We start from the raw sequence: 27,415 nt of genomic DNA on the forward strand, positions 1-27,415 counted from the left end.
AAGCATTTATGTCCAGGAGGACTGACATGGTGGAGTCACCAGAATCAACAGTTAAAATGAAGTCATTCAAAATTCTTAAAAGAGCAGTTTCGGTGCAGTGAATACTTTTTCCAGCATCTCTCCATGGTTGGTTCATAGCAGTAAAATATGTAACTAGCCTTTTAAAATTCAGTCATTGAATCAACAGATCTGAGCAGCAGAAGGTCATACAAAAGTCCAGCGTACTATGGTATTACTAATGAGTACCGATGGGGACACACATTCAGTCAAATCACAACTATTCATTGTGATTGTTTTGTACTGCTTTCGAGATGAATCTGCCGCTTTAAAACAGTGTTACAGAAACAGTACTATGAGCAATTTTACCCATTAGACTCAACAGAACAAGGTTTATATTCAATGGGATATAACAATTAAACCAAAAGTTGTTGTCAGCTTCTCTGTCTGGTGAACAGCGCCCTCTAGCTACACTGAGTATGTGACTTCAAAGGTATGTGACCATCCAGGGTGTGACTTTGTCACTTTTGAGACAAAGAACAACAAACAGTTTGATTGTCAAATGACTCTGCAAATTGGAATGTAAGATGTGGGTGAACAAATTAATTTTATGTCTAAACCTGCAAACTGCTCATTAGAAATCCTCCCGTGTTCTGCCCCTCATTAGGACGAGGTCTCGGTCTCCATGAGGACTACTGGTTCTGGCAAGGTTATTTACAGCAAAATGTTTTAGTTTTAATTCTAATTAATTAATTAATTAATTAATTAATTAATTAATTAATTGATGCAGTTCTTTTAAAAGGATACACCGAAATTCCGTTGTATGTGGTTCATCTGGCTCCTACACACACACAAAAAGAAAATATAACAAACAATATAATATTATATATATATATATATATATATATATATATATATATATATATATATATATATATATATAAACTTAATATTTAAATGTAAACTGCTCAAACCATTGTGGTATACGATAATAACGGTAATTAATTACAATGGCATCCTTTAGAAGAAGTTATGCAAATGGTTGAACATAAATACTGCGTTTTAGGGGTGAAATACTTAAACAGAACAATGTGAAAATAAGTCAAATCAAAATAGTTACCTTTATTTTGTCCAAAAATGGTGATACAAAAGGGCATAATGGAGCCTATTAATAATAGACAAATACAAACATGTATTATACCCAGAATGCAGCACAAGGAACATCTGCAAAACAAAGTTGATTTTTAAGTTGCTGGATAAAGCACATCTCCTTAAAAGCACTTTTTTTTGTCTAAATCAGGGTTGACGTGAACTCACCTCCATTCGTTTGTGTTCGAAAAGTGACTTCAACACTTGATAATGTTACATGGTTTGGATCAAATGCTGTATTTCACTACAGTTTGGACATTATTACAGAAAACCCTGTTTGTCTCATCACACTTTGTATCGATTCCTTCAGTTTCCAAAGTTGTTTGAACAGAAGAATCTTTGGGGAGTTAAAACTGACGGTGACTTGATTTCAACCCATTGACAACACATTTACCCCCCCTCCAAAAAAGGCACTGCATTTGTCCTGCAGAGAAACAATACATACAAACTCTCTCATGGACAACATGAACTCAGCCGCTAACAGAGGCTAATGAGACATTAAAACAAGACACATTCCATGAAGCTGGACATTTTAGTGGCTTGTCAGTTTAAACATTTTCAGGTGCTGTGAAATTGTGAAATTCTTTAGGTGCTGTATGTTAAGTTTTCTACCAACAAACATGGTTTCAACTGGAAATTAATAAGCTAGCCTGTTAGCATGTCTTTCTGCAATCCCCTTGCTTCAGAGGAAGTTAGCATGTTAGCACGCTCCTGAACATGCTAACTTCAGGAGAAGAAAGGGGGATAATGGCGTAAAAAAAAAAAGAAGAAAGAGTTAAACTTCCTGTTTTTTCGGTTGCAACACATGGGAGCAAAGTCTGATGCTAAACTGGTAGATAAACAGCTGCTACGTCCCCCGGGTCCCATGTTCCACGGGTCCTATGTTCCCCGCTTTGTATGCGACCGGGGAACATAGGACCCTTTCTCTAACCCTAACCCTAACCCTACCCTTTTTCAAAAAAAGGGTCCTATGTTCCCCTGTCACATACAAAGTGGGGCACATAGGACCTTTTTTGGAAAAACGGGGAACATAGGACCCGGGGAACATAGGTACGAGCCCTGGTGAACCATGTAGCGATAGCAAAAAAAAAACTTAACATAGAGCACCTTTACTGTTTACTTTTACAGACATGGAGATAAACAAAAGAACAAGAAAAGATAACTGGCAACAAGTTTGTCGACACTGTTTTCTGCACCTGAACTGTTGAATATCATATCTGATGTGAATGAACAGGGTACGAGAAATTACGTTAACACATTAGGTTGAAAAAGGATTTCTCTACAAAGATTGGTTTGTGGCATCAGCCAATGCAAAAGATGCAAAAAAAAGTATTAGACATACAAACACATTTTTCCACGAGGAGGTGGGGGAATTGTAAAATATAAATGTGCAACTAATTAGAAGCTATACTTTACAAGCAAAGCTCTTCTCTTTTTTAAGCACTGAAAAACACATTTAACAATGTCTGACTAGTTTGGATTTAATGAGTAAATGCATGCGTGTAGTCCCTGCCTGACAGAAAATGAATGAAAAATGTCTCTCAATTATTATTTTTTTTAAATAAATATGAAATTCAACAACAACAACAAAAATCCACACACATGCACCTGCACATATATTAAAACCCCCCACACACAAGGAATGCGAAAAAGCATGTTGGCGTACATAATTTAGAACAAGAAAAAAGACATTTCTAACTACAACACACATAGCAGGACAGCTTTTTTTTCATGTCGCAATGAAAACATAACATGAAGACATTATTGCTGCTTATTTCAAATCAATGTGGTTTCAACAGACATACAACGAAGGCTTGTTAGTAGCATGTGGAGACGACGCCGAATGCCATCGTCGTAGGAAAACAGTGAGGAATATTGATCATCTTAGGTCTAAGATAAGATGTGCATCCCTTTACTTGGTGAAAGGTCATTGATTTAAGGCATAAACATTAACTTCCTGAACTGACCTGATGTGCATATACTGAACAATAGCGGCACGTCCCTCCTGAATTCCACAAGACGATATCACTTCCACTTCTCTCCCTGACGACGTCACTGTTTACATGGATTAGACTGATCTAAATGAATCTACGATAAGACAAACCACACGGACTTCTTTCAGAAAACATGAAGACGGAATGGGTTTGTGGGGAATTATTGAACCTATCAACAATCCTACCAAAGCTCAAGACCTGCTGGGAACTTCCCCCACATGACAATAACAGTCGGTGGTTTCAGGAGGCAGTTTGGAGAACTACTCTCACTTTAAACTTTGACTGAAAACATTATCTTAACCTCTAAAAATCTATTATCAACTTACACGTCACCCATGAAATACATCTAAAACTCTCACGTTGCATTATAAACGTGGATTTAAGACTTTGCTTTGCTCCGAACACCTGAGACTATGGCTAAACGCCTAACTAACTAATAGAGAACAATATATTCAGTATTAGTTTTTTTGCCCATCAGCATAACTGTAGCAGTCTATCATCACCTGGTTTCCTACACACCTTTCCTCCAAGACCTACTTATTAACTGTGGAGTGTCTACCATTGTTTGGATTCACTAAATGTTCAGCATCTCCTCAGATTTAAAGGATCGAATACTTTACACTGAAATCCTCATGGTAACTATTGATTTAAAATATTGGTGATCCAGTTCCCAAAAAAAGCATCTTGTGTAAACCCCGCTAAAAATGTGTTCAAGTTCACCGATATCAGAATGGAAATGTATTATTGAGTATTGATAAATGTTTTATCCTCTTACTTCCAGAAATGTTTTGAGGATCCAGTTTTCCAGGATACCAGTGTTTTAGACTCAAATCATTTATGAGGGGAACACTTCACTATAATATATCCAAGATGCTTTTAGAAAGACTGGACATGAATGTGTCATTTTCGGTTAATGCTGGTTTCATTAAAGCAGCTTCAAGCCTAGAGGAGTGGGATGCACACACGTACCCTTTGAGGAAAAACAGTTGAGTGAGCCAACGACAGCTGAATGCACTCAAAATTCATATATTAATTTGGATTTGTCCAGAGAGGCTGTATGTAAGAATACAGCTGAATCTGTTGTAAACACATGTGGCCCAAACAAAGTTCTTCAGATGTGAACATCAAACTCCAGAGAACTTCAACAGCTTAAGAAACCAGCTTTGTTGGTTGTTGCGTGAAACCTAATCAGTGTTCAGGAAACCAGCCGAATGACTCCTCATACATACACATACACCACACCTGCAAAATCAACTTGGATAAAAACATTATCAATAACAACAAAAACCTTATTAAGTACAAAATATCAAAATAACATTCATATAAATAATTTAAATAGCTATACTAAAGCTGAAGTCTTGGTCTAAAAGGTTTCTTTTTTAAATGGCGAAAGAAGTGCTGATCATGTGCTGTACAATTTAGGGGACTTCAAGATTTCGTAGTTCAGGTTGATATTCTGGGGATCACCGGCATTTACTACGTAAAAAATATTCCTTCATCCCACAATTTAAACATTAATTTGTACTTTCTAAACAAGACTTGTCCATAAAAATCCCACTTTCTAGTCGTCTTCTTACCAGGCAAACGGGAACAGAGAGAGAGTCCTCAGTCCTAAACATTTGCCCACATTTCACCTCCTCCTTCTGTTTCACCTAAGTGTCCCCCAAAACCTGCGATAGGTCACCAAAGTCGCAATCAAACAGTTCGCTGATGCCTTCGTGGTCCCCCAGTCCAAAATGGTAATCATGATTATGAGGGGGGGACAAGTTGATGAAACCTTCTAACGGAAGAGGGAGGCCTTCTCCGTTCAGGAAGTCCGAGGAGGAGAGAGGTGAGAGGTCAAAGTCGGGCATGTCACCGAGGGTGGAGAACGGATCACCTCCCAGCAGTGATTCTGTCAAAAAAAGTAAAAATGCCAACAAATTAATATGTGTGATAATAGTCACAGAATTTCAAAATAAAAGTGTTTGATATGGAATGATATACAATTAACAATAGGGGGAAAACCATTTAAGATGAAAAATAAATCTATAAATAACAAAAGAAATACTAAAATCTCTCTCAGATTTACATTATGCTGAGAAGTTAAGACGAAATTGTGGATCAAAAACATCAAAAATATCCCAACATTAATGATTAACCAACTTGGTATTAGGCAAAATCAATTATTTGTAATCAAGAATCGTAGGGGTCGCCTTCACTTGGACAAGGTGACCTACTTTTTGTCACAACTTAAGTGCTTGAAGTTTGGAAACCCACTCACTCTCCTGCATCAGAGTTAGTGGTGGAAATCATGATACAATACGATATGTCATACATGGTCCACGATACCAAATAATATAATAATAACTAAATTATCAACATTTGCCCTGGCGCATCGATTAGAGAGAGCTTTTTTTTTTTTTTTTTTGGATCATTGTAACTTCCTTTGAGAATGCAATGTTATTTATGTATAATTATTATTTCTGAATTTAATGTAATGCACAGTACTATACGAAAGTCCCAGGCCACCATTGCATTGTAATGACCATATGCAGTATAATTATTTCTCAGTCACTTTATTGGGATACATGCAGAAAATACATGTAGTTTTAAAATCACAAAATATTCAGAAAGAAACAAGCGTGTGACCTTCACTTCCCTGGCTCTCTTAAACCAGACATGAAACCCTAACTAATGTAACAACAGGTCTATTACATCACATGCTTCAGTATTACATACACATGTTTTACACAGTACTGAATATTTCTATTTTGGCAAATGTAAACACTCACCTGTGTCCCCACCTAACACCAGTGACGTTGGGTCCTGCTGGGAGGCTGCTGTGATTGTGGAAGACGTCGACCCCGGGGATGATAAACCCACCTCCAGGGCAGGTGTGGAAATTCTATTGTGTGATTGGTCTGCGAGTTGTGTAGGAGGAGGCACCAGCGGGGCGTCAGCGTTTGGTTTTGTGGGACTACATCCAGTCACAGGGCTGCAGACGCCAGAGCTGTCATCCGGACAGAGGAATACATCGATTGGGCCGCGCGAGCTCTTCAGCGACACCTGGTAACCCTGGAGACATGTAGACCAAATCGTGTTAAAACATCAATGCGTCGAAATAAGGACAAGTTGAGTACTATTCCGACTTATTTCTCAGGCTCTCACCTCGCTGGGTTCTGAAACTTGCATCTGGGTCTCTGGTGGAGCTCTGATCACCATCACCAGGTGGTCTGGAGAATCAAAGGACTTCCTCAAGTCCTGACAGCGCACATAGCCCAACGTGATCAACACAACTGTTAAGGACTACAAAACAACAGCAAGTGACTGAGAGAACTAAGATGGACAGAGTTTATGATGACACAGAGTCCAACACAGGTCCATTCTTGTCCTAACCTGACACCCAAAAAGCTCTGAAGCAGACCCGACCCATTATCTGCAATTTAAAGATGTATTTTGTAACTTTAAATAATAAAATAACGTAAAAAAAAAATGAACAAATGTCTGTTACATTGTAATAATACAAGGTGAGGCAGAAGAAGAAACATTAAGTGTGAGTAAAGTGAGATAAAAACCCCAAGAAGCACGCACAAAAAAGTTTCAAAAGATGGCAACACTCGCTCTCCTGTGAGCAGCAGCAGCTGCAGGAGTTCCAGGTGCAGAAAAGAGCTCAAGTGCTGCACTGCAACCAGTAAAAGTCCAGTCACCACCGGATGACAGGTTTTGACCCAGCTTGGTCGTAATTCAAAGAATGTTCTGACGTTTAGTTCAATGTACAATTCAAATTATTGTTCAGTTGTTATATTGACTGCTGCCATTAAAAGAAACACATGAACAACACAATTCATTTAAGTGTCGGTGTCTGTCTGGCCCTGCTGTGTGAGAGAGAGACAAACATGTCATTCACCACAGGGTCTCAGAGACCACAGATTGTTTTGGTCTTTTAAGGTTGGTAACGCTCCTTAAACAAGACGTCTGTCATCACTTTTCCTTCAATGTCTGGGACAATGACTGCCTGGACTGTCCCTAGATTGGACCACATATTTGGAACACAAAGAACGCGCGGTGAATAAGAAACATTTGTATTGAAGGGACAGTTTGCTGTTCATGAGCAAGCCAAATGCGGTAAAGCTTCATTGGATGATTATTATGGTCAGAAGGATATTTCTTGTTCTGTGGGTCCTCCGTGAGCAGCCGCAGCTGTAGGTTGCATTTGGTAATGAGCTCGTCCAGCTCCTCCTCAGCCTCTGTGAGGTCACACACCTCCTTCTGCAACTCCTTATGGCGGGAAACCAACGCTGCATCAATTCGATTACCACTGCAGGGGAAGAGAGCGTCTAATATTTTACTGCAGTCGTCAGGTTTTCCATTTAGTTGTTTGTTTGTGGTTTAAATTGGATTTTCTTAGCATTATCAGGTCAGGCAACAGATCTTTTCATACTCACAGCCACTGGATATTGTTCTTGGACTTCTTGGAGATGAGCTGAATTCCCTCCAGGACATTGGTTATGTCATAGATGCGTCTCTTCTGGACATCCAGGACCTGTGAGGCCCAGTTAAGATCCACCACGCCGTCAGCCGACTGGGAAAGCAGGTCCAGAAAGCGCTTGGTGGTCAGGTTCAAGGAAGTGTCATAGCGCGATTTCTCTGTCGTGATTCGAGGAACTGGAAATAAAGAGGAATTCCCCGATCAGGATTGTTTTGATCCCTTGTTCTTCTCAGGAAATAAAGAAATAAATAATAAATAAATGATATGAGCTTCAAGTTATTTTGTCTGTGAGTTGAACTCAGAAATATCAGCTCTGACTTGTTTTTTGAACATTCAAGCATCAAGAATGACAACTGACATAAATTAAAAATGCCCTTGCCAAAGAGAAATTAATTCAGACGATCACATCTGATGCACAGACGCTGGAGAATGAACCGTTGAATGAGTGTGTGTGTGTGTGTGTGTGTATACCTCTGGGTGGGGCAGGTGTGGACGGTGGTGCTTGGCCTATGGACGGTCGAGTGGTGCTGACATACTGATGGTCACTGTCCAGGTCCAACTTCCTCTTAACCTGAAGAAATACAAAAAAGGGATATTATTTGTTTTTGTCATTGAACATTGAATTGATCACTATAGACTGTGCTTTATTCCAATCAGACAACTGGAAAAGTCACATGAATGAAATGATACCACACGTCATTGAAACTGGAAAGAGGGCATTTGAATATTCTTCGAATGTAGCATGAAATTTATCAAGAAATGATAGAAGTGGAGGCAGATTCTCTGAGATTTCACTGATTTTAGTACACTTTAGATTAGGGAACACATATTCACCATTAACTAGGTGCTTACTAACATATATAAATAGCATACTATCCCTTTATTTGTAATCACTAAGCATGTAATAACACCTTATTCTACCTCTATTACGAAATGGATTAAGATCTTTCCTGCATAAGGTGTTAATACATGCTTAATATTTACTAATAAAGGGCTAGTATGCTACTTACATGCATGTTAGTAAGGGCCTAGTTAATTGTGAATGTGTGTTCCCTAAAGTGTAATCCATTTTATTAATCTTTTGTTTTCTGTTTGTTTTAGTCATTTGTGCTGCTGACTTTCTGTCTTTAAAGAGAGGTTCTTACTTCACCTGATACTCAACCTGATCTTCAACTTCAAGCTCGGGTGACTTACTGTCACTGTCTTGCTTCCATCTTGACCAGGTTTCATTTGTAAAAGAGATACTAGGGACTAAACTGGTTAAATGTAAGGCTGAATAGCTCACACCTTTATATTCTGCAGGGAGCAGCACAGTGATGTAAACATTTCAAAACATCATGGACTTCACCATAGCCAACCACTTCCTTCTCGCTCTTTCACACCCTCTCTCATCTATCACACTTCTCACCGGAGGTCGTCCCAGAGCCGGCCGCCTCTTGTCCTGGATTCCCACGTCAGCGGGGCCCTGTGGCGTTGCAAACAGCAGGATCTCCCCCGTGCTGGTGGGAGCGATGGCCTGGTGGAGTCCATCACTGCAGGGGCTGGTGATGATCACTATCGGGTGGTCCTCACCCAGGCCAATGCCCCCGGAGTTCAGCAGAGTCTCAAAGTCGGCCAACAGGTCCTCTGATGTCTGCCCTGAGATCAGAGCCTCTGACATTGCACTGTGTCAGTCACTGAGTTGCCCTCCACTGGACTTTTGAAGTGTTGAGAGGAAACAGTGGTGTCACACACTGAGATGCTGTGGTCAGACAGAGGATCCACACCCTTTTGCATTTGTTATACTCAGTGAATTCAAGCAGGAAGAGTAAGATTCCCTGTAGGTGTTCAAAGGCAGCTCCGACATGTCTCTGTACAAACAAGCTACTACTCATGTATATACAATTAAGAAAGCATTACCTTGTGATTATTAGAAACTACAGCCGGTACTAGATTGTGTTTATAGTTGTGGTGAAACAGCAAGACGGGCTGTTCTGCCGAACAGGAAATTTTGCAAGTAATATAATATTGCTAAACGCATAGCAGCAGTGCGAGCAGAGGCTCCGTCGCTGACGTGTGATCGAAGAAAGAGTCGCACTTTGGTCGCGGTGTTAAGTAAACGCAGGGGGGAGAGCGACCTAGCAAAGGGGACAAGCTAACCTTTTGTTTTCATGTGTGTTGTCAGTACAGTAGAGCCGCGAGGCCTGGCCACACACACACACACACTCACTCACATACTCACACTGACTTTCACCACAGATACTGAGCCTCCTGCTAACGTCGCTAGCTTCGATCCTGACAGCACAAATACACACAGAAGCCACTTTATCTGATAACAGACATACGTGAATGTGTGTTACAGCCACTCACGTCACATATGAGGCTTTATTAAAAGGCTATTCAAACTTTGCAGCTGCTTTCCTTGAAGTGAGCAATCGTGATAAAAAAAGGTCTATTGTATCAATTCAATCTCTACCCAAGGCATATTAGCGAGTTCACGTAACGAAGCGTCACTTGGTTCAGTGGAGAAAACTCAGAAGTCATTACTATGACATATGTGGCATGTTAGCATGCTAGCTAAGTTAATAGCCGCAGTTCTTCTGCCCCCTCGTTTTGCTGGGGCACGCAGGAGGCAGACCTACAAAACTGGGAATAAAAGAGAATAAAGCGGTGAAATACACACGCATCCTTCACGGTACATGTCGCTGGTGCTTTGCTTGTTCACAGCGGGTGCGGTCCATCCGTAAAAGCGCCGTCCAGACCCCGTTATCGGCTGTTATTGTTGTTATTGTCTCAGCTGATCTACATCCAAACAGGGCTCTGACCGTTTTCGCGCGAAATCCTTTTTACCGCGAAAGGGGCACGTGTGTTGAACGGACGCTTTCCATTGGTCAAAAAGATGCTGTTTCCGCAGGGCGGGATCGGTGCGCTCTGATTGGCGCAAAAGATTGTCTGTCTCGTTGTCGAGCGCAAATTCGTCGATAAGAAGGTGCATTCAAGGTCTACTAAAGAAACAGTCACCTCGCTGGTAACACATTCATTTTGCGAACGTATTTCAAATGAAATAATGACTAATAATTAACTTTGATATTTCACACTTAAAGTACATAGCCTGCAACCCGTGTGCTTAAATTCAACTGGAAGGTGTGTTTACTTGTTATAATTTGGGAATGTACATATTTAAAACCTCCACTATCACAGTTTGAGACTTTAGTTTGGAGAATAATCTGTACTACCAGTCATTACACACGCTGATGTGTGTTGTGAACATTGAACCGGCACACATTTGCCTCAATCTACTTGAATTAAGGAGAGTTTCTGTCTTTTCTACTTTGTTGAACGGAGCGCAAGTCAATGGGCAGCCCCAGTTAATCGAGCGCCTATCGTGCAGCAGGAGAGCGACAAGATGGCGCAGGCAATATTTGAAGTGCTTGAAGGTAGGGATTTGTTTCTTTATTACGGCGTTATTACACATATGATTAAAACGTAAATGTGTATTTTCAAACAACATCAATACACCTCCCCCATTTCTGAGTGAAGAAGCCGTGCGAATATGTATATTACTGTAATAACCATCAAAACAGTTCATGAATGACTGACACAAATTGTAAACAAACAAACATTGGTAGATTATTGGTTGTTTAACCTAGTAGACACTTTGACTGTAAATGATTCTCATCTATTGCAGTGAGACAGTGAAATGGTGATGTTTCCCTGTTATTCATACAGTATGTTTCATCTTAGCAGCAGGCCCATTACTCTAGTAGTCCAGTATTATAATAATACAGAATATACTTCCTGTATGAGGGTTAGTAGAGTGTTTGCATTCTGTCTGTATTATACATATTTTATTACAATAATATATAGGTTAATTTGGTGCTATAATGCATATCAAACATACATTCTCTAAATATGAGTTAGTAACAAGGCTAGTTTTAAAACAAACAGCAGAAAAATAGAGAAAATATAACAAAAACAACATCGTATGAAGGCAGTAGCACACAGAAACCATTAAACAGCCAACATCAATTAGTACTGACAATGTTCGAAAGATTGGTAGTAAATGTACAATGAAATGTATTACATTTTTGTTCCACCAATGTGTTATAAGATATCTAGAGAGTAAGTGGATCTGCTTTGTCTAGAAAAAAAAACCCTGTAATGGATTATTATTATTGTTATCATTTTTTATTTTTTCTGCATACTGTAAGATATCAGTATCTGCTCCCAGATGAAAGAAGTGTGATGCAAACATAAGTTTCAGTGGTTGTGCTATTGTGTGTGATGGTAGCATGTATGAGAGCTGTGATGTCCTTTTATTTTCAGATTTGCATGTGATTTTAAGTAAACTTAGAGGGAAATAAACAGGCTTTCCAACAGTATAAGATTTATTGCCAAGAAGCTCTGTTGCAACAAAGAAATAAACAGTGCAACAATCATTGTTGTGTTCTCTGCCAGGCTGTTGTGGCTGTGTCTGGTTTTTCCACATGCTAATGAGGCCCCTGTTTGTTCATTAATAAATTGTTAAATTGCCAATTTGTCTTGTTTCTTCAGACTCCAATCATGCAATGCAATAAATGACATGATGAGTCAATAGCAAAATAAGCTGCTTGACATTGGCAAAGACCTTTTTTGTGGGCGCAACCTACATACTCAACTCTGTTGCTCATCCCACAAATGCATTTTCCTTACAAATGCGGCACAATTTAAAAGGGAAATAAACAGGCTTTCCAACAGTATAAGATTTATTGCAAATAAGCATTTTTACAACAAAGAAATAATTGACCAAACACAAATGTCCCTACTTTTTGTGCTAAGTTTAGTTTGTTTCTGTTGGTGAGTAGAGCGGGATGGATTCTAGAATAGAATAGAATAGAATAGAATGCCTTTATTGTCATTATACAAGTTGTACAACGAGATTTACTTGACTTCACCTTGAAAGTGCATACAGCTAACAACGAAGAACAATAACAAAAACAACAACAACAACCAGTGTATGGGTCAAGGACATTAAAAAGAAAAAGTGACCCTAGTTAACGTGAGGTGGGTTTTCAGTTGCAGCGTACTACATTAAAAGGATATACAGCCATCAGATTCTTATTGCACAATATGAAATAGCAGGTCTGTAGCAGGGTTTAAATATAAAAAGTGCATTTCTATGAGACGTGACCCATAGCAGGGTATAAAAAATAATAAATAAGACTATTTCCACAGTATGAAATGTATTTTTTTTTTTAACAGTATATGAAATATAGAAATATAAATATCACAGTGTGAGATATGATTTTAGCAGCATATAGAATATAAATATCACAGAGTGAAATGTAATTTTGCAGTATATAAAAATAGAAATATAAACATTTACACAGTATGAAAGTGATTTTAGCAGGGTACCATTTAAAAATATAGATATTGCACAGTTTGGAATGTAATTTAAGCAGGATAAAAATCTGTATATACAATATAAGTAGTGCACAGTATATAAGTATTGCATAGTGTGGAGTAAATTATTAAATAAATAAGCATTTCAGCATGAAATGTAGAGTATTGCACATGCCAGAATGTGTGAGAGTATGTGGTAGAGGTAGGATGGTCAGTGCATGTCCATGTTCAGTGTGGTTATGGCTCTGGGGAAGAAGCTGTCCTTAAGTCTATTTGTCCGAGCTCGGACACACCTGTAGCGTCTGCCAGAGGGCAGCATGTCGAACAGCTGAAAGCCGGGGTGGGAACTGTCCTTAACAATGTTCCTCGCTCTGTTCAGGCAGCGAGAGTGGTAAATGTCCTTTAGGGAGGGGAGAGTGCAGCCGATGATCCTCTGTGCTGCGTTGATGACTCTCTGAAGACCCTTCCTGTCTGCTTCAGTGCAGCTGGCGTACCACACTGTGATGCAGTACAGCAGCAGGCTCTCTATGGAAGAGCGGTAGAAGTTCACCAGCAGCTTCTCATCCAGGTTGTTTTTCCTGAGCACTCTCAGGAAGTGCAGGCGTTGTTGGGCCTTCTTGGTGATCTCCGTGATGTTCGGGGTCCAGGAGAGGTCAGCCGAGATGACGGTGCCCAGGAACTTGAGGGTCTGGACCCTCTCTACACAGACACCGTTGATGTAGAGGGGAGCTGGGTCTGCGCGGTGCCTCCTGAAGTCGATGACGATTTCCTTTGTCTTTGTGGCATTCAGTGCCAGGTTGTTCGCTGAACACCACGTTGTCAACTTTAGGATCTCATCCCTGTAAGCAGACTCATCTCCCCCTGAGATTAGTCCAACCACAGTGGTGTCGTCTGCAAACTTGACGATGGTGTTACCAAGGTGGGTTGGGCTACAGTCATGGGTGTAGAGGGAGTACAGTAGTGGGCTCAGCACACACCCCTGTGGAGAGCCGGTGCTGAGTGTGCGGGTGGAGGAGATGTGGTTACCAAGTTTAACAGTCTGTGGACGGTTCGTGAGGAAGTCTTTTATCCATGAACAGGTGTGTGGGTGGAGGCCTAAATCCACAAGTTTACTGACCAGAATGTCCGGGATGATTGTGTTGAAGGCTGAGCTGTAATCGATGAAGAGTAGCCTCACATAGCTCCCCTGGTGTTCCAGGTGGCTCAGCGCAGTGTGGAGAGCTATGGCTATGGCATCCTCCGTATGAACTGTTCTATGATGTTTTGGGATTGAAGGAACAGAAGGTAAAGTGAGATTGCTCATGAGGGCAGTGAGTTCCTGTCAACAGCATTTATGGTTGAGCAAAAGTGTCTTGTCCTCTAGCAAGATTCACTTTCTCCACCATCTTCTGCCAAACACTGTTCTTAGCTAGTCCCGGATCTCTGGTTCATTTACCCAAAGAGACCTCAAATCTGCATTCACATATTTGCATATTGATGTTGTATTCTTCTTCCGTCTTTTAAAGGGATGGACAACCAGACTGTGTTGGCAGTCCAGTCTCTGCTGGACGGTCAAGGTGGAGTTCCTGACCCAAACAACCAGAACGTTTCTGGGACATCTGCTATCCAGTCTATGGGTATGAACTGTATGTACTATACAAATAGCATGTAACAGCTATGTGATGATGTTTACAGCATAATTATCAATATTGGCTTAAACAATATTACAGTGTACTTTCTCAAAAAACTTTCCCAATGTTTGTTTGAGATTTATTTATTTGTGTGCGTTTACTCTTAACTGTTTATGAGCTTCCTGTTTATGCTCGTTCATTATTTTCAGCCCCTCTCTGTGATGGCACTACAATTTATTTCTTTTTGGCAACGGGATCAGATCCTGGTCAGATGCCAATTATGCTGGTGAATTAAACACTGGCTCTTGACACTGACTTGAATCTGAAACTATGAGAATGTGGGTGTGAGCAGCAGTCCTTGTATACTCTCCAGTGATCACACTTGGCGAGGTGTTGTTTCTGCACTGCACAACTTTGTTCCTTTGCTTTTTGATGCACTCGACAACTTTTTTTCTTGTCTTACTTTTCTCAACTAATAATAACACGTTAAAGTCTGCATTGGCCATGGTGGAGGTCTGCGCCCTTCGAGTGCTTTTCTAGTTTCTACATGTTTTCCATAAAAAGTGGACCTGTTGGCAATCTAACGTGAGACTCCTGCCCAAAGTTTTCAGTTTTTAATACCACTTCCAAACCTCACCTACATCACCACTCTCTGTATCCCACACGTGAATACAGTTATGCGAACAAAAGGGCCTTTTATGATAGTGTCATACAGCAGTGCAGGTGTGTTCGTTCATCTCGACCCTCTGTGTTTGTCCTTCCTGCAGATGACGAGGACGTGTTCCTGTGTGGGAAGTGTAAAAAACAGTTCAATTCTTTGCCAGCGTTCATGACACACAAGAGGGAGCAGTGCCAGTCCAGTGCCCCCTCCCTGTCCACTGTGTCCTTGGCCTCCACCAATGCTTACACGACCGTCCCATCCATCAGCTCTGTACCACAGACTCCTGCCAACAGACAGGTGAAGAAAGACGTGTTTTGGGGTTTTTTAGATGACTAAATTGTTAGATCAACTGAGCTGTATATTAGTTTGTAAATATGAGCTTAACTATTTGACAGACAATGAAAAAGGTGACCAATCAGTCAAATTTCGACAAATTTAAAACCTATAAGCTTAAATGTTTAAGCTGCAGCTGCTTTAAGAAACAATGCACAGAACGTTTCACCTTTAAGTGCTCTGTAACTTAATTTCTGTCTTTTGAAGCAGGAACATAGACTGTATATAAAAGTCTCTTTGGGAAGCCTCAACAACAACAACAACCGACACTATGAACTATTGAAACCGTAAATTCACAGGTGGCACTTGCAACCAAACCAACCATGTGTTGGATGATCCTCGCTATCAATCACACTCGTATGTGCCATTTTCTCAGAATGGTAACATCATTTACGAAATTGTCTTCATGTTCTATTGAAGAAGAGCTGGAGCTTGTGATTGACACCATTAACTCCTCAAGAAAATATCTATTAATGTTATAAATCAATTGAAATGGAGGCTCATTCTCCCATAGAAAACCTCCATAAACCGCTCTTTTTACAACCAGTGGAGTCGCCCCCTGGTGGCTAAGTGCTCCCGCCCTACTCCCACCCAACCAGGCTTTGTATTTCAAACCGCACGCCTTCATCCATTTTCATATTGAGTCTATGAATCAGGACAAAATGAATCATAAATGCAATGGTGGTATAATTGAGCAAAGTAATAAGACTTATAATTATCTGATGGGACGTGTAAACTGATTTTGTTTGTGTTGCTGTGCCCTCAAACACCAGGTATCCACCTACATCACAGTCCCTCCCTCCCCATTAACACACACTCTGGTCCAAGGCAACGTGCTGGTCAGTGACGACGTTCTCATGTCGGCCATCTCGGCCTTCACCTCCATCGACCAGCCCATGGCCACCATGCAGGCGCCTATACAGGTAAAACAGCAGTTGGTGACGTGTTACATTGTGTATGACACTATAATAACACACCAGTCAGTGTTTGTGATACTCTGTGTTCATATACAGTACTGTGCATAATTCTTAAGCCACCACTAGGTCACACTACACACCTGACACTTTAACCTGTATTTATATTATAATACTGCACACATCCACGTCCTGTTTTTCTGGTTGTATTCCAATAAATACGTCAATAAAAATAGTCTTTATAGCAATAAAATCTCGTGGTGGCCTAAGGTTGTTCAACTGTGCTGTACATCAAAATTACCAAAATATGAAATTAACCAGTAACCAATGACTGTTTCCCCTTTTATGTTGCAGAGTAACCTGAGCATGCACACTGCGGGCGTGTCTTACCTTCAGCACCACCAGCACCAGCACCACCTCCACCACCATCATCATCATCATCAACAGCAACAGCCTCAGTCCTCCCACCCCCTCCCCCCAAGCCAAACACCGGCCCACTCACTGTCGACAGGCCAGCCCACTTCACAGTCGCTCTCTTCTCAGGTGGCAGCGAGTCACAGCAACTCTGTGGTTCAGGTGTACAGCACTCTGCCTCACATGGCTGGAGGTGGTGGTGGTGGTGGTGGTGCTGAGATCCACACCCTGGGTCTGCAGCCTTTCCATCCAGTACAAGTGAGTGAAGCCTGCATCAAATATGTTACTTGCATATAAAGAATGTAATAACAATCTGCAGGATGAAACTTTGAATCGAAACAAACAGATATGTGTCTGTTTGTGTACGCGTTCCTCAGGTGCCCAGTCAGTGTGTGGAGAGCCAGTCGTTCACCACTCCTCCCGTCTACAGCCCCGGAAAACAAGGAACGAAAACAAAGCTCTGCAGCATCACCAGCAACCTGACAGAGCTGGGTGATTTCGAAAAGGTCATCATTCCCAAAAGGCCAAGGAGCAGCAAAAAGAGCCCAGAAGGAGCAACAGGTCTGTGGGGAGAAAAAAAAAGATTAGCACTGACCTGCTATTTACTCACAAGCTGTTTGTTTGTTAACATACATTCGCATTTAAACTCAGAGATATGCTACATGTATGCATTAAAGGTGACATATTATATAAAATCAACTTTTTAATCATTTTAATACTTATATGTGGGACTCTGGAGGCCCTATGAGTAGGCAAAGTGTGACAAAAGATGACACACTCATAAAACACACAATGTTGACTTCCGCACTCTTTGTGACATTGCAACGTCAAAGTGAGACATTCCTGAAATTGTTGTCTCGTGGAGCTCTGCTTTGTCCCTAAAAAAGTGCAGTCGAGGGCAATAATATCCGGAAGAGCAGAAGTCTGTGAAGTGTTCTATTCTTGGCTGCACAGTGCAGCACAGAGTTCTACACGAACTTCCAGCCTCAGAGGATTTATGTGTCCAGTGGATACATTTTATATATGATGGCAATGTGCCAGCTAGAGTGGGCAAATGATGGCTTTTCCAAATGCTAACTGCTGTTAGCTGCCGGAGCCTCAGTGACACTGACGTAGTTTGCTGTGTCTCATTTGCATTTAAAGAGACAGGCACTCAAAATCGAGCGTTCTGAACAAGGCTGTTTTGGCAGGGTGATTGAACTGCTGTGGTGCTTCATCCTTAAGGTATTTTGACCAAAGCATGTCACAGACATGTTCATTAGGACACCAGGGAACTAGGTTCACTTGGAGAAATAGGGTACAATATGAGTCCTTTAAAACATTTAAATTGCTGTTGCTTGCGCCACAGCTTCCACCACAAAGGACAATGCAAACCATAGAGTTATTAATGACACATGTGATGATAAAAGGATCATGGATTTGAAGTGTATAATGATGATGATGTTGATTGCTGGATAAATATTCTTTCACTGAATCTCTTTCCCCCAGCAGAGCAGCTGAAAGGAAAGGGGCCAAAGCTTAAGTGTAATTTCTGCGTCAAAATCTTCTCGAAAAACTTTGATCTTCAGCAGCACATTCGAAGGTGAGTGAGTCACAGGCGCTGCATGAGAGACTGTAGCCATCTAAGATTTGTCTAGAGGACGCAGACTTCTTTCAGTTAGTAAATTGAGACTTAAAACCTTTTTTTTTTCCCTTTAATTTTACAGCCACACAGGAGAGAAACCCTTCCAGTGTATCGTCTGTGGCAGAGCCTTTGCTCAGAAGTCCAACGTGAAGAAACACATGCAGACACACAAGGTTCACACGTTGAGTTTATTATCTATCTATAAAGCAAGTTGTGTCTGTGTGTGTGTCTGTGACGGGCATATCTCGCTGACCATCGACCTAAGATTTTGGATAAGAGTTGAGCATGGCCCGATGGTGTGCATCCTTGATTTTCAAGTTTTTTGGAATCATTTTCATTTTCGCTGATTTATCACGCTACACCAGGCAGGGGTGCCGTCAGGATTGTCTTTCATAGTAAGCAGAGTCATTACAGACATTATCACTAACACAACCAGTGACTGGGATTGGAGGTTACGTCAGTTCATGTCCAAAGCAAAGGACAGGAAGCAAAACAGGGGAAAGAGAAACTTCAAAATAAAACAGGAAGCAAGGAAGCCAGAAACAACTAAAAATTCAAGGTAAAGAAAACAAAAGTCCAAACTGAATGAATGTTCAACCCAAAGCAAGGCTTGTGACAATCAAGTGACTGCAGATAACTGCATCAAAACATAAAGGTGTGTTTGCTTGCCCTTGTGGAGAAAATGCAGCCTGGGTTTTTCAAAAGCATTTATAAACTTCTCCATTTTGAAAGCTCTAAAAGTCCGTGGGGTAGAGTAGGCGTAGGTGAATGTGGAGCAGAATTTATGCATTTTTTGTGGGTGTAGCCTGACAACTGCCTTCAACCTGCAGGTGTGGCCTATGGGTGTGGCCAGCACAGTGTCAAGATTACCAGTCACAGTGAAGGTGGTGCCAGTGTCATCCAGAGAGGATCGTGAGCAGGAGCAGCAGCATCAGCAGCATCAGCATCAGGAGCAGCAGCATCAGCATCATCAGCAGCAGCAGCAGCATCAGCAGCATGGTGAACAGCATGAAGAGGAGGTGGAAGGGCCTCAGCAGCAGAGCTGTCAAACACAAGTGGAGGAAGAGGTGGCCCAATCAGGTACATGAGTAATAGAATAATTAATACATTTCAAAGATTTCAACTCCATTTCAGCCATTACATTTCCATAATTTTGGGGGGTTTTACAGGTTTAGTGTGAAAAGTTTGTGGACAACCTCCACAAAAGATAATCTGTTCACTGTTTTTGTTTATATTATTATTATTATTATTATTATTATTATTATTATTGTTATTATTATTATTATTATTATTATTATAATAATGATAATAAATAAATGATTTAAAAAAATGCTTGAATGGAAATTCAAGACCCACAAAATGTTGAACTAAATTTTAAAATCAACCAGGCATCATCACATCTATGGCCCTCACAGTAAAGTACGATGCTTGATTTCAGATGCTGGAGCCGACATGGAGGAGAATGTGTCTGACACTCGGGCTGATGTGGAGAGCAGCCAAGGAGAGGCGGCGCAGAACGGACATCCTCCGGTACAGATGCAGACACAGTCTAACCAGAGCCAACAGTGCCAAACTCAAACCAAACAGATCGTTGTGATTGACAGCTCCTACCAGTGCCAGTTCTGCGCGAGCAAGTTCAAGACCTACTTCCAGCTCAAGTCCCACCTGACCCAGCACAAAGGGGAGCAGGTGAGAACACATTTATGTACTTAAGAAGCTACAAAGGCATTTAGAGACAGTGAGTCTATGTGGTTTGTGTTTCGTTTTGACAAATACTGTTACAGTAGAAGTGTGCATTGATTTTCAAGGCAAAGATAAAATATCACAATTTTTTTTTACTGTAATTTGTGTGCAGTTCAGACCACAAATACATCTCAGGGTTTCCCCCAGAAAAGCTGCTAAGCCCGGTGGTAGGACCTCTTGGGCAGCGCACTGGCACTTTTTGTAAAAAGTGCCAGTGCGCTAGAAAAAGTGCGCTAGAAAAAGTTCACAAGTTTAAATTATGACTATTATGTGTTATTGTAAGAAATGTATTAATACTTTTACACCAACTATAGAGTCTCACACAAAGACACACTCTTGAAATTAAATAAATAATATCTTTTTTTTCACTTAAGTTAAATACTAATTAAGTAATTGGCCGGTGAATCTTAAAACAAGCCATGCAATGGTCACATTTAAAAGTAAAATAAATCAACATACATAAAAAAGCGGAGCCCCATCATCTGCCTCATCTGGTGCAGACAAACGGCCCTTTTATTTCTGCGCACCGCCCCTGCGATGTTCTCGTCTCCCTCTACTGCGCCATTCGTCGCTCCTGCGCTTCTGTGTCTCCAAGCAGTCTCTTCATCCAAAGCAGACTGGATAATTTCTCTACGTGTTTTATCCCCACATAAAAATAATGATCTTTATGATGAGGACGGAGTACAGTTGGAGTACTGGCGGCCCGCCAGGCTTATAATACACTGGGGGAAACCCTGCATCTGTAAAACCTCCCTGATGGAAAAGCAACTCTCTCCGGATGAATGATCAAAACTCAAAAAGGATCATATTTCAAAATAAGATGCTGAACAACAGCCGCTTTACTTAGGAAAGCTGCCAAGTCCACTTTATTGCTCTTCAAACACCCATGCTCTTTAATATTCTTAAACTCTTTGATTTGATTTTGATTTGAAGTCCACAAAGTTTTCAGTCCCTAACCCTAGTTTTTTTTAGTTTGTTGGTGCATGCATGTATTGATCTAAAGCACCTGACTGAAGGGAGGAAGTGTTAAGTCTGAGTCTGCATGTAAAATAAAAAAATAGTCCTTTTGTCTGTTACATGGAAGGATTGTCAAAAGTAGAGCTGCAACTTACAATTATTTAATTATTTATAATCAACTAAAACGATGATTATTTTCTCGATTAATCAGATGGTCCATAAAATGTCAGAAAATGTTAAAAAACGTTGATCAGTGTTTGTCAAACCTGGAAGTGATGATGTTCTCGCATGTCTTGTTTTGTCCACAAACCAAAATGACAGTTTTGATGGTTTCTCTGTTATGTGGAGCAAAGAAACAAAGAACATAAGAAGCTAAAACAATCAGACATCTTGTTTTAATCTTGCTTCAAATCGATTATCAAGATAGTGACGATGACTTCAATCATCGATTAATAGATTAATTGTTCCAGCTCTAGTCAAAGATAATGAATTATAAACAGGCATTTGAACATCAATGAATAAACATTGAGGATTGTACATATGAGATATTGCACTAATATGAATATCGATGGGGGTATTATTGCACATGGATCATCAAAGTACGAGTTTCATGTGTTTCATGAAACTGGAGGAAACCATTCAGTGAAAGAGAACATTCGACATAAATACAATGAGGTGTTTTCAGGTATCAGCATGGCATGTATAGGTGCTAAGTTGTGTTTTTCCTTAAAAAAAATGATAATTACACACATCTGCTTCCCTGCAGGTCTACAAGTGTGTGTTGAAGACCTGCTCGCAGACCTTCCAGAAGTTGGACCAGTTTCTGGAGCACACCCGCACGCATCAGGAGCAGCTGACCTACCGCTGCCACCTCTGCAGCAAGGTCTTCCCCTCGCTGTTTGAGCTGGGCGTCCACCAGTACTCCCACTGTTTCTGCCCACAGCAGACCACGCGCAAGGAAACCACCATCTACAGGTCAGTCTGTAATAATACTAGCAGAACACAGGGAGACCTACTGCCATTTTAGTAACATTTATTAAAGTTTTTGTTTACATTTATAATGTTGGAAAATACAAAGAGAGAGAAAAACACTGTTTTAATCTTGATTGCATTAGTTGATAGTAGTGCAAACACTAACCATTAGATATTTCCTGTCCACTTTATAAGGTATAGTAAAGTACACCCATGCAACTGCCTCTCCATGCAACTCAAACAGCAGCATGTAGACTCGTTCAAGATGAAACCGAGCAGTATTTCAGATGATGATCTACTAGGATTTTCGTGCACAACCATCTCCAGGGTTTACAGAGAATGGTCCAAAAAAGAAAGCATATCCAGCGAGCAGCAGGGAAGAATGGCCACACTGGATTAAATGATTAATCAGTAACTCAAACTCAGGAGAACTCAGAATGTACAACATGTCTTTGAAGTACACATCCACAAAAGGTCACACCTGTTTCATCTTTCTTCCCCTCTGCTCTTTGACCTCTGCTTATTAACTTGTCAGGCAGGATAGCTGCAGTATTGACAGTCTCTTCTCTTTTCTCCTCAGGTGTGGAAAGTGTCAGAGCAGGTATTCTACTCAGGAAGCACTGGAACAGCATCTGCTAACTGCCTCACACAACTTCCCCTGCCCACACTGTCAAAAGGTAAAACAAACACTGGTGTGGGACAACAGATAATGAAATTATATATTGTAAATATTTTCCGTTCACTACATCAAATGTGAAAACAGTTTATTTTGTGTTTCTATTCATATTGCATGCAGTGTGTAATCTGATCGCTTTGGGTCTGTCAGGTTTTCCCGTGCGAGCGCTACTTCAGACGCCACCTCCCCACTCACGGCGTCGGAGGGAGGTTTAAGTGTCACATCTGTAAAAAGGCCTTCAAGACGGAGCACTACCTCAAACTCCACACTCGAATCCACTCAGGTCCGAAAGTCTTTTCATGAAGTCGTCACACGGCATTTTAGCCAAGCCTGTTCCAAATATACATTATTAATACAGTGCTGTTGATGATGTCTGATTTCTGAGCAAAAATCATTTGATCTTAGACAGAACTAGCCTTCTGCACTTGCTCGAGACACTGTTTCCTGCCTTGAAGAAATCTGACATGTGCATTTCCTGTGGTCTGAACAAAACTATTGAGGCTGACCAATCACAGGGCAGTTCAGAGAGCGAGAGAGAACACTACATTAACCCTTAGTGCTCACACAGCACAGCACAGCTCCGTGCCACAGGTGCACCCTTGGTAAATTGCCACAGGAATAATACACAACTCCTGATATGGACATCCTGGGGGGGAGGGGGTGTTTATAGGTCACATCTTCAGGCTTTAAAAAAATGCAGGGTTTTTTGTCTCATGTGTATAGTTAAAGTTATGCTTCATTTTATGTTGCATATTATTTTGAAGAGGTCACACAGTTGGCATAGTGGTTAGCGCTCTTGCCTTGCAGGAAGATAACCCTGGATCAATCCCCGTTTGGAACAAGGGTCTTTCTGCATGGAGTTTGCATGTTCTCCCTGTGTGTGGGGGGTTTTCTCTGGGTTCTCCAGATTCCTCCCACAGTCCAAAAACTGTCTGTATGTATCCCTGTAATGGACTGGCAAACTGTCCAGGGTGTACCCTGCCTAACGCCCTATGTCAACTGAGAGAGGCACATCACCCCCCGTGACCCTCCTGTGGAGGATAAAGTGGTAGATAATGGATGGATGGATTATTTTGAAGAAACAGGAGTAGCGATAAAAGGATATAATGCACATTCTTATAGCCTCCATATATATATACGTTTTAACACGGTCATGGAAAAAAGCAGCTTAAATGTTCTAAGGGTTAATATAGTGGAGCATTTCTGTGGTGGAGGTCCTCATATGACAGGTGTCGGAAGCAAAGACCTTCAGTGTCTCTGTAGTAAGTCCTGCTGCCACCATGAGTTCAGACTGAAAGGCTGCACACACATGAATAATAAACTTAGAATGTTTTGGTCTGCAGTGTCACATTTTCCCAATTCCCAGCTCCAAAACTCTCCCCCATCATGTGCAGGGAGCTGCTGCATATAAAGAGGGAGCATGCATGATTACAAATCAGCATCAACTGTGCCAGTCAGTTCACCTGTGACTGCTTTCATGAGCCTCTCTCCACCTCCACTTCCTCATGCAGCTGACCACGCCCACCTCCACAGTCACAAACCTAAAACAAAGTCAAATGGATCTCAAGAAGGGAATGAACATTGTTTCTCAGCTTTTAAAGTATCTTGTTAATTAAGAAAAAGAGCTTTTTTTATTTTTTCCCATCCCATAGCATAGTGTTAGTATTTAATGACATGTTGATGACCGATGACAGCTTAAATAGTAATACATGTATACGACTGTGGAATTGGAACTTATGAATCTCAAGCCGGAAATATCACGTGACCTAACGTGACATCTAGAGCTGCAACTAACGATTATTTTCTTGATCAATCAAGTAATTGTTTGGTCCATAAAATGTCAGGAAAAAAAATGTTGATCAGTGCTTGTCAAACTTGGAAATGATGATGTTCTCAAATGTTTTGTTTTGTCCACAGACCAAAATGATTTACTTTTAATGATTTATTTGTTATGTGGCGCAAAGAAATTAAGAAACTATTCACATTTAAGAAGATGAAACAATCAGAAATCTTGTTTTAATCATGAAAAAAAGCTATAAATCAGTGAATTGATTATCAAAATAATAGATTCATTTAGTAATCTATTAATAATGGAGTAATTGTTTCAGCTCTAGTGACATCTGTGTAAAAGTAGATGTGAGTTTAAATCTGATTCCCATTTCTCAGGTGAAAAGCCGTTCAAATGCTCCCTCTGTGAGGCGACGTTCAACAGGAAGGACAAAGTGAAGCGACACATGCTCATCCACGAGACTTTCAAGAAATACAAGTGTCCCTTCAGGTGCGGTCACTGCATCCTTATCTACAGCTTCTTTTTTTCTATTAAAAGTTATGGTAACTCTTTTTGTCGTGTTCTCTCATCAGGACACATGTTGGCTGCACCAAAGAGTTTAACCGACCAGACAAACTCAAGGCCCACATCCTGTCACATTCTGGTGAGTGAGTGTCTGTCAGAGTCTGCTGCTGAACAAAAATTACACTGTCTATCAGTCACTCAGACAAAGTCATGTCTCTCAAACCCACATCCACCAACACAGATAAAACAAAACTCTCCACTTTCTTCTCCTCCGGTTGCTTTTCAGATTTGTTTTTTGGCAAATTGTAACACCTTTTAAAGCAGCTTGTTACCCATAGTTAGTTATCAGCAGAGGAGGAAAAAGTACTAAAATATTGTATTCAAGTAAATGTACAAATTCTCTGATGAAATATTACTCAAGTAGAAGTAAAAGTAGTCATCTGAAAATGTACTCAAGTAGAAGTAAAAAGTAGTTCATTTGAAATGTACTTTAAGTAAAAGTTACTTAGTTACTTTGCATGGGGTGTGAGGGTAGTAGAAATATGAGGCGTCCCTCTATGTTCACGCACCAGTGCTGGTGCTAATCACACACTCATTCGTCTGGTTCTGGTGTATATTTTCCCCCTGTAGGTCTTCATTGTGCTGAATTTTTATTTTTACTCAGTAACGGATAGGATTTATAAAGTAACTAAGTACAATACTTGAGTCAATACGTACTCAAGTAAAATACAAAATCCTGATTTTAAATTGTACTTAAAAAATACAAAATACACATAAAAAGTATTAAAGTAATACGAGTAAATGTATTTCGTTACTTTCCACCTCTGGTTATCAGTTATGTTGTATGTATATTTTGTATGAAATGAGCATAGTATTACCTTAAAATTAAAATTTTGTTGTCTATTTTTTGTTTTGTTGTGAAGTATATTTGTATTACTTTAATGTTCTGCTCATACATGTTGTGCGGGAAGATGGATTACTTTTTGCAGAATTATGGTGTTTTAAAATCCCATGTGGGATGGCCTTAAACTAAGTAAACCCATTATTTGTAACATGAACAGCACTGTCACTCAGATTTTTGACTTTTGATTTCTCCAAACTCTTCTCCAGGTATCAAACCCTACAAGTGTCTGTTTTGTCAGAAGGCGTTCAGCCGCAGAGCTCACATGCTGGAGCATCAACAGTCCCACACGGACAACTACCGCTTCAGATGCTCCACCTGCAACAAGGGCTTCACCAGACAGAGCTACTACAGAGATCACAAATGCCCCGTGTCTGGCAACGGGACAGGAACTGAAGGAGGCGCTGGAGAGGCAGACGGAGGAGGAGTGTCGATGATAGAGGACAACGATGAGGAAGATGACGGGAGGTGTGTTCGATACAGCAGAGAAGCAAAAAGGCCTGGCACTGCGGGAGAGGATGGACACGGAGACGAAAGCTCAATTGGCAGAACTGACCACTTAGAAAGACAGGAAGTAGAGGAGGAGCGAGAGCAGAGGAGGAGTGATGAGGGTTGTCAGGCGGCCATGTCTATCAGCACCAGGGAAGAGCAGACTGAAAGAGAAGAGGAGGATGAGGAAGAGGAAGAGGAGGAGGAGGATGACGATGACGGGTTGGAACATGGCTGTGAGGCACTGGAGCAGATTCAGAGCAATGGCCAAAACTGTTTGCAGCAGCCATGTTTGTAGTTTTTTAGCATCCTCTCTGGACATTTTCTGGACACGGAGAGTCTGGGGAGTCTGGGAAATGATTTGTTTTAAATTAAAACGCTATTTAAACTATACAACCTCATTACTTCTTTCACTGTCAGTGAAAGGAGTTTGTGGGTTTTGTTTCACAGTGAATCTTAGTCGCTGAGACAACCAGCCCGACCATGTCCTTATAAGTATAGCACAGCGGACAAAAGTGAGTTTGAGAACATCTGTTTCCATAAATAATTCCATATAAATGTCTTATATTGAAACTATGAGCTTAAAACTGTAGTGCGTAACTTTTAAATAATAATAAAAGCTGTAAAGCTGCACACAGGAAGTGAAACACACACACACACACACACACACACACACACACACACACACACACACACACACACACACACACACACACACACACACACACACACACACACACACACACACACACACACACACACACACACACACACACACACACACACGACACCAACAACAACAAAGAAAATCACCCAAAGTTACGCACTGCAGCTTTACTTACACATTATACATGGT

The 27,415-nt window shown here is 40.8% G+C and overlaps 2 protein-coding genes across 2 annotated transcripts; one reads left to right on the forward strand and one right to left on the reverse strand.

Moving 5' to 3' along the window:
- Positions 1-4,792: 4,792 nt before the first annotated feature.
- Positions 4,793-9,271, reverse strand: e2f1 (E2F transcription factor 1; the record flags this gene model as incomplete). The annotated part of the gene is made up of 7 exons (XM_083894475.1): positions 4,793-5,034; positions 5,915-6,197; positions 6,291-6,418; positions 7,286-7,440; positions 7,568-7,787; positions 8,083-8,182; positions 9,020-9,271. The coding sequence occupies 7 exons, from the start codon at positions 9,269-9,271 to the stop codon at positions 4,793-4,795; spliced, it is 1,380 nt and encodes a 459-aa protein (XP_083750601.1).
- A 1,725-nt stretch (positions 9,272-10,996) lies between these two features.
- znf341 (zinc finger protein 341) lies at positions 10,997-26,857 on the forward strand (the record flags this gene model as incomplete). Its single annotated transcript, XM_083895034.1, has 17 exons — positions 10,997-11,027; positions 14,478-14,588; positions 15,350-15,540; positions 16,350-16,499; positions 16,845-17,162; positions 17,282-17,465; positions 18,396-18,486; positions 18,611-18,701; positions 19,359-19,421; positions 19,491-19,608; positions 19,967-20,217; positions 21,995-22,203; positions 22,781-22,877; positions 23,027-23,159; positions 25,043-25,154; positions 25,238-25,308; positions 26,280-26,857. 17 exons carry the CDS (start codon positions 10,997-10,999, stop codon positions 26,855-26,857), a joined length of 2,799 nt encoding a protein of 932 aa, XP_083751160.1.
- Positions 26,858-27,415: the final 558 nt, after the last annotated feature.

The sequence above is a fragment of the Microchirus variegatus genome (assembly GCF_963457635.1).
Source record: "Microchirus variegatus genome assembly, chromosome: 9".
Taxonomy (NCBI): domain Eukaryota; kingdom Metazoa; phylum Chordata; class Actinopteri; order Pleuronectiformes; family Soleidae; genus Microchirus; species Microchirus variegatus.